Genomic DNA, 8,701 nt, shown 5'->3' on the forward strand with positions numbered 1-8,701 from the left:
CTAACATTCTGTTTAAAGAAACATCAGTTAAAAACCAGAAAAGAGAAAATATCAGCACGTTATTCATGCATAACAGGAACAAAGAAAGTAGTAGGCTTTTTAAAACAAAGTGAGGACTGTCTCAGACCTCACTGAGGAGAAGGGTAGCATCCAGATATGACCCTGGAACACACACTGACCTCAGCAGTAGTTCCAGACCTGACTGCAACTTTGACTTTTCTTCCTCATCTTTTAAAGTCTCTTCATGATGGGAGAGAAGGCACTGGGACCACATCATTGACCTCAACCCAAAACTCCAAGACTTTCATCTTGCAAGTTTCAGTGTGTGCTTGTGGATTCCATAAGAATTGATAGTATGGAGGATCACTGTTTGGCACCTGCTGGCACTCCAGCTAATTTTCCCGCACCAGATCTTGAGTGATGAGTGTTCAGGCCCTCCCCCCAAGATTTCAGGCCCCCTCTTCTCATCCTATACCCCCCCACACCAAAAAAATTCATGAATTCCCAGTTCTTTTCCTCAGAGGCGTAGTTGTCATTTAAGGCAATCACACCCAACAGAGGAATCAGAAACTCATTCTTGGGAAAGCCAGGCCACTGGTCAGACTTACATCATTAGTGAAGTCTAGCTTACTAACAAAGTTGTAGGAGTGACTGCTGGGCTTAACTTTCTCAAACTCAAGGCCAAAGACCAGTTGTGTGCTCATCGGCTTTTCTGTGAATCTCAGGGAAGTGCTTGCTAGGGTTTGGATATGGTTTGAGTGTGTATCCTAAAGGTTCATGTGCTGAAATCTTGATTCCTAATGTGGTACTATTAAGATGGTGGTACCTTTAAGATACTGGACCTTGTACATGAAAATCAGGCTATTGGAGCATTATCCTCAGAAGGTGTTAATGCTTTTGTGGGAATGAGTTATAATAAAATGAGGCCACCCAATACTTTTGCCTCCGTCTACATATGGTTGGTTCCCTTTCCATTTCTGCACTATTTGTGATATAGCCAGGAGATGCTAGCTATGATGCTGGCAATTTGCTGTTTGGACCCCAGCCATCAAAATTATGAGCCAAATAAACTTCTTTTCTTTATAAGGTACCCAGACTCAGGTATTTTACTATAACAACATAAAACAGTCTCCATTATTTGTACTTTTATAATGAGTTCTTTAATTTTATATTCATACAGCAGGAATTGTATCAACATTCTTGTCTTCCTAGTTAGAAAATCTTTGCACTAACACCCAGTGGAGGTTGGGGCCTTATAGAAATGCCCACTTTCTCTACCTTGGATCTTGGCACCTTCATTAGATCATGTGCCTGAAGCACCAGCAGCAACAGTGGGGTGGGTGGGGTTTTATGAGTTTTATGAGGCTCCTTGAGAATACCAGCAATAGATGAGGTTTGAGAACATCACCTAAAATAGGCAAGTAAAAGAAGAGGGATCTTTTTTTCCAGCTGCTGCAACTTGAGCACCTTTGAGACTCTGGATCTTACTTCAGACCTGGCATCATTTCTCATAAGCACAGAGTTACCTTTCTCATCCTGAGGTATAATGACTGTGGTCAGGGACAGTAGGCAGGAGTGTGGTCAGGACAGAGGGTGATACAGGCATTTGAATAAGGAAGAATGAGGTCATGTGAGTACCTGCAGCAAGGAGACACTATTTTCATTTTTAGGAAGCCAGCTCTGCAGGTTTCTGTGAGAGCACTGCTCTAGGATCCCACAGATTCCTGTTCTTATTCAACTAGTTCCCTGGGAACCTAGTGGAGGAAGTTATAGTGTGTCTTAGGCTGCAACTAGCTAGCTCTGTCTATTGCTGACTGGGGTGACAGCAGGACTGGCAGTGAGGACCCATGTGTTCTGGAATGGAGGGTTTCCTTCATGTTTACCTTCAGAATTGTGGTGTTACCTCTTGACAGTGCCTGGTCCTCCTCCCATTGCTGCTCTGAAGTTGACCCTTTAAAACTCCCTGGGATGCAGAGGAGGGAAGTGTAGGGGTCACTCAGTCAACCAGCCCTGACCAGGAACATGCAGTGCTGATAACTCAGCAGAGTCTTGTCTGTTCAGGGATCCTAGGGTCCTAAGTTCTTACTCAGAGTCCTCATGTGGACACCATGCAGGGTCAAGATCGTCCCTTCTGTTGATTGATGACTGGGCCTTCAGGTTAACGATCTCACCTCCTCTAGACCTGATGGCAAATGTGATGGACATCCATGAAAGAAATAATTCATAAGCTGGACTTCTCTAAAGTTTAAACTTTTGCTCTGGTAAAAATAACATTAAGAGACTGGGAGAAAATATTTTTATGATACTTACCTGATAAAAAGCTGTGGTCAACAATATACAAAAGGCAAAACCGCTCTTTTCCTGAGGTGAATACCAGTAGGACAAGGGTGGGCATAAGGAAAGAGTGAATGAGGGTGAATATGGTGGATGTATTTTGTATTATTATATAAAAATAGAAGAATGAAACCTATTGAAATTGTTCTAAGAAGGGAGGGAAGGGATGAGGGAGAATGATGTAAGGGGTAAATCTAACTAAGATATATTGTAAGCACATATTTAAAAATCACAATGTATCCCCCTGTACAACTATTATATGCTAATAAAATAAAAATAAAATAAATCACCAATGAATATTAAATTTTATTAGATACCTTTTCTGAAGGTATAATTACTTTTCTTTAGTCTGTTAATATATTCAATTTTAATAATAAATTTATTGATGTTCAAAAGTAAAAGAGAAAGCCTTAAAACTCCTTGTTAAGAAATGAGCAACTAAGTGGGCAAAGGCTGGCACAGTGGCTTAAATAGTAGCACACCTGCCTAGTAAGCTCAACCCTCAGGATACTATGAAGGTGACCTTATCTGGCCACAACTGAACATGGTCACCCAGAAGTGGCAGCCGTGGCAGACAGATTGATGTCCTATGATGGATCATCCCACTCAGAGTCCTAACTCAAGATCCTAAGTCTGACCCATAAGAGAGCCTAAGATCCCTCCCTCTGCTGCGCTGGACCACCCCTTTAGACCCTCACTTCTCTGATACCTCTAAGAAGAATATGAAGGTGGTTCTGACATTTATGCTTGAATCTTTAAAGTATGACAAAGGATTCTGTGGTGGCTCCACTAAAAAACGTTTGGTAGTTCCAGTGCTATTCAGGGTACTCATCTAATTTCTGGTACACCTTGGTAGTCCTCACTTCATGGCCCTGAGTCAGTCAGTCTCAGACCAAAGTATTCATTTCCCTGAGAACTTCAACGTGGGAATGAGGTTCATCTATATCCTCCTAAGGCTGTTTGGTGACTATGTGACCTGACAGTGGGGCCAGTAGTCTATCGACCACATTGCTCTGGGTCATTGTTTCCCTCCTTCTTCATTTAGGGGCCTTAACTTGATATGGGCCAGAGACTGAAATGCCCCTCTACTGACCTGAGGCAATTCTCCTTAGGATAAGACAAAGAAGTGCTTGAGAACTTTGAAGATTAAGGGGAGAGATACTCAGGCTTATAATTCTGCCTGGTATGCAGTCTCCTTAGTTCTACAAGTTTTTACAAGGGTCGTTATGTTGGCTGTTTTTTACTTTTTTAATTTTAATTTTTTTGGTGGTACTGGGGTTTGAACTCGGCTTCACACACTTGCTAGGCATGTGCTTTTACTGCTTGCGCTACTCCGCCAGCTCCTGTTTCTTGATTAAAGACTTACTGGAAAATGCCACATTCCTAAAACTCTTGATCAATTTCCCTCCAATAAACCATGCAGAAAATGAGTCCCTGTCACAGGAATGATATAAAATGGGGGAAGTTGTAACACAAGGCAGGGCCCCAGGTCCAATGTGTTGTTAGAGGAAAAAAAATATTAATCTATTCCTTTTCTTACCAATCAGATTTAGCTTTATGTATTTCTGTTAAAAGTATTTAACTTTCTAAAAGGAAGGGGAAGTCCAGTATGGTGGAATGTGAGCACCTGATCTTTTGAGGTTGTCTGACTTTACATATGCGGATAATCATGTTGCCACCAATATTTTCTGACTTTTCCTAATTCTCTACTCTCTATCTCTATAATATTTTTATTGCTGTAGTTATGAATTCCAATCTAATATACTGGACACAGAATCCTTCTTTTTTATCACTTGATGTACATTTGGGAGTAGTAAGAAGAAAACTGAATTAAGTGACACAAACTCAGCTTCAGGCTTGGAGGTGTGGGATAGTGTGGGCTCTATAATCATTTAGACCACAGATCTTGCCTAGCTCTGTCACGACCAGCTGTTGAAACTGTGCACATTACCAAATTCTGTGAGCTTCAGGATTTTCATATGTGAAGTGGGTACGATAAACCCTGTCTTACAGGAATGACTGAATGTGTATGATGTATATAAATGCCTCAGATGTTTAAAAAGTACCAGTTATAGTTATGATTACTTTGTCCCTTGATGTTACAATCTGGTACAGTTGGATTTATTTTTTAATCCAGATGTCACAGATTATGGCACATTCAAGGACAAAGAAAACATCTTTTTAGATCAAGTGCTACTTAGCAAGGAAAACTAAGTACTATTTTCCTCTTATATGATAAATTGTTCAAAGCCAGTGTGAGGTAGATTTCTTCAGTTTTTGCAACATAAAGTTTCTAAAATATATTTCAAGGACCAAAAGCTTTCATTCCTCTCAGTTGCCTATTCCATCTAAACCACTTCTACTTTAATGCCTTTAACCACCACCCAAAATGTATACTGTATCTAGAGTTTTCCATATTACATATAAGGTAACCTAATTGAATATCCCTTTAATACATCAGGTTCTGGGTCCCACAGCACAGAGAAAAGAGTTCCAGCACAATGTCTTCTGGGCATCCTACCTCCCTTGAGGATATCACTCTTATTTCTTAGATTCTCCCTGGTGACAGTATGCATCAAACACTTCATTTGTGTAGTGTTTTTGACTGTGGTGGGACAGAAGCACAGGATACTTTCCATTTCTGTCCCAGGTGGATATCCTTTTCAGATCTCTCAGAATACCCCAAGTAAATGTTAAGGACATTTTCCCATTAAAGTCTTAGTACTCTGAGATGTACTTGTGAGGGTCTGGTCCCTGCTCCCCACTCCCACACCTCACCCAGCCCACCATGCAGCCTCACTTAAATTACCCTCCATTGAGAGGCTTATAGTTTCCTAAGGCCCAACACTGCTTTAATCAGTCAGGTGATTTACACTGGACTTCCCTCATCCACAACTGCCTCCCTCCCTTCTTATTTCTTTTTTTCACATGTCTTCTCAGTCTTAGAGTATGTATCACCATTTTCCTTATATGGCATCTGCTTCTGGATTTTATAATTGTATGGTCAGTTACTAGGTTTTCTTTTTCTTAGCCCTCCCAGTACTAGCATGGGACCCTCTAAGAACAGGTAGTCAACTGACATTTAGGGAATAAATGACCCTGTAGGCATAGGGGTCTAATTTATTATGGCTTAAAACAAACCCAGTGCATAACATTGTTTTTTAATTTTATAAAATACAGATTAAAAGGATTGAAGAAGACAAGTATCAACCATATCACTCTTTCTGTTTCTCCATTCTGTACATTTTACTGATTTTTCATACTTTAAAGGAAATGTTTGTTCCAATTCCACATTATCTTGAGCCAGATCATAAAATTAGAAGTTTTCCATCTTATTTTGTTTTACAAAACAAAACTTTCACTCTTAAACACAATATGCATCTTAAACACAATAAATAAGTGTTAACAATGTCATTTGTAAAATTAGATTGTAATGTTAAATGAAAGGAACACTTAAAAAATAACAAAAATACAGATAAATCTACAAATTATCCATATACAACAGGACCAGAAAAATATTATATTTTGTGTTCCTTCCAGTCACACCCAGTCCTCCACTACTTGGAACACTGACTTTTCTCTTTAACTACAAAGTCAAGAATCTGGCTTAACTTCACTAAGTGTGGGAGGAGTGGTAGGACATGTCCTGGAACATTCACTGGCTGTGGCATTGGTGTATCACTGATTATTAACTGCAGCTTGAGCTTTCTCTTTCTCATCTCTCAAAGCCTCATCATACCAGGACTGAAAGGCACTGGGGACTGTATGATTGATCTTGGCCCAAAACTCCAGAATTTTCATCTTGCTGATTTCAGCGTGGGCTCTTGGGCCCCACAGAAATTCATAGCATGCAGGATCACTGTCAGGCACCCGCCGGTACTCCAGATATTTAAGCTTTACTAAATCTTGGGTAATGAGCTTCCTGGGCTCCCCAAAAATGAAGTGTCTCTTCCCATCGTATACTTTCATCTTATTCAGGAATTCCCAGATTTTCTCCTCAGTGACACAGTTGCCTTTCAGGAATATCACACCTAGAAGATTCATCAGGAGACCTGTCTTAGGAAATCCCCTGCCACAAGTCAATGTCCCATTGTTGGGGAGATTGATTTTGCTGACAAGAGCATAGGAATGCTTGGTAGAATCAACTTCCTGTAAATCAACACCAAATACCACCTCTAGGCTGAAAGAAGCTCTTTTGAAAATCTCAAGGAAGCGATTCTTATACTTTTTATTAATAATCTTCAGCATATCGGCTTTCATAATGGGTTTTTTCATTTTGTACATGTGCATCACAAATTGCACCAACATGCGAGTGGTTGTAGCTAGAGAGTCACTGTGAGATTTCACGGTGGAGGATGGGGCCTGGGAAGGGCATTGCTTTTTCTTACTTTTGCTGTTGGTTCCTTCATATGATCTTGAGGCAGAAACACCTGCAGACACAGTAGTGGAAAGGGCTCTCTGAGGTATCTTGGGATTCCTTTGTGACCTAGAGGCTGACTTTGCGGGAGTAGTATCCCTCAAATGAGAAGAGGGGAGTTTTTTCCCCTTGGTTGTAGTGGTCTTAGCCTTCTGGAAATCTTGGGTCTCACCTGGGGCCTGACAGGATTTCTCATGAATATGGAGCTTGCTCTTCTTACCCCGAGGCATGATGGCTGCAGCCAGGGACAACAGGCAGGAGTATGGACTGGAGAGCTGGAAAGGTGGGAACCTGGAGGAGAGAAAATGAGAGAGCATAAGCACCTCCCGCTGGGAGATACTGCCTGGCTTTGAGAAATTTGCTTCTGTGGTTTTCCGTGAGAGCACTGCTGTAAAGAACTTGAAGGGCTCCTATTCTGATCAGCCTGTACTCTGAGAAGAACTCTGTGGAAATAATTAAAGTGTGCCTGAGGCTGAAACCTGCCATCCTTGTCTGGTGTGCACTGGGAATGAGACTGGTGATGGCAGGTGTAATTCTTGTGAATCCCCTTCTGCTCTGGGGTAAGGGGGCCTCCCAATTCACGTTCTGGACCTTCATATCAACTGCTAGCAGTGTCTGAGCACTCCTCCCCTGTGCTGCATTAATGTTGATAACTCCAACTAATGTCCTCCTTTCCCTGCAACCCTTTAAGAAGAAGTGAAAGAGTATCTTGGCCCACTATCCTTGCCATGGGGTACTCAGTTGTAAGAGCTCTGTGGAGGTGTGTTTTGAAATGGGCATTCATGGTCCTCACTGTGGCTCTAGGGAGGATCTGATGTCCCTCGCTTCAGATAAGGATCCAGAGCAAGATAATGCCATCAAAAAGAAAGGAGTGTCCACATAGATCTGACTGCTATGTATGGGCTCTTCCTCAATGCTGTGAGTGGCTGGAGACAGGGGCACTCTGCTGTCTCCTCTTTTTAAAAGGGATGTGGTAGCATTAGACCTCACTTAAGGTCCTCATTTAGTGTCCTCATCTTCCCTCCTGTAAGGCTCCAGATCTACTCCCTCTGCAAAACTGGGGCATACGTTAAGTCTAACCTTCTTGTGATTTTCCAGGTCAAAAGCGAGAGCACACAAGGGAGGGGTGAGGATAGGTAAGACACCTAAAAAACTAGCTAGCATTTGTTGCCCTTAATGCAGAGAAACTAAAGCAGATACCTTAAAAGCAACTGAGGCCAATAGGAAAAGGGGACCAGGTACTAGAGAAAAGGTTAGATCAAAAAGAATTAACCTAGAAGGTAACACACACTCACAGGAAATCAATGTGAGTCAATACCCTGTATAGCTATCCTTATCTCAACCAGCAAAACCCCTTGTTCCTTCCTATTATTGCTTATACTCTCTCTACAACAAAATTAGAGATAAGGGCAAAATAGTTTCTGCTGGGTATTGAGGGGGGGGAGTGGGAGGGGGTGGAGTGGGTGGTAAGGGAGGGGGTGGGGGCAGGGGGGAGAAATGAACCAAGCCTTGTATGCACATATGAATAATAAAAGAAAAATGAAAAAAAAAAAAAAAAAAGGAGCACCACCACCTGACAGCTTTTTCTGGGGATTCCCAGGGCTGAGAGAAGGGGCAGAATGTACTAGAACCTATGTTTTAGAGTTCATGTTCCCGTCAGTTCTCACTCAAGTATTTTATCTTGACTTCTCCTAAGGGTTGGGATACCTTCCTCCGCTAAACAAGTCCATTAGCCTCATAACAGGGCACTGGAGAGGGAAGTCCGAGTTCCCCCCACATACGAATACCTTTCTTTGTAAGTCTCACAGAAACGAGTGCAGGAACACTTCTTTGTATTCACACCTCAACTGGGGAATGATCCCCTCATAAGCATTCAATGTCTTCCATTTGACTCCAGTAAGAGCCTGGACCTCCACTACCTACTGAATCTGGAATATTCCCTGACACGAA

The 8,701-nt window shown here is 41.8% G+C and overlaps 1 protein-coding gene across 1 annotated transcript; it reads right to left on the reverse strand.

Moving 5' to 3' along the window:
• Positions 1-5,203: 5,203 nt before the first annotated feature.
• Positions 5,204-6,981, reverse strand: LOC141419499 (melanoma-associated antigen B3-like). The gene is made up of 2 exons (XM_074062285.1): positions 6,028-6,981; positions 5,204-5,233 (listed from the first exon to the last, which is right to left on the reverse strand). Exons 1-2 carry the CDS (start codon positions 6,979-6,981, stop codon positions 5,204-5,206), a joined length of 984 nt encoding a protein of 327 aa, XP_073918386.1.
• Between the last annotated feature and the right edge of the window lie 1,720 nt (positions 6,982-8,701).

The sequence above is a fragment of the Castor canadensis genome, chromosome X (genome assembly GCF_047511655.1).
Source record: "Castor canadensis chromosome X, mCasCan1.hap1v2, whole genome shotgun sequence".
NCBI classification, from domain to species: domain Eukaryota; kingdom Metazoa; phylum Chordata; class Mammalia; order Rodentia; family Castoridae; genus Castor; species Castor canadensis.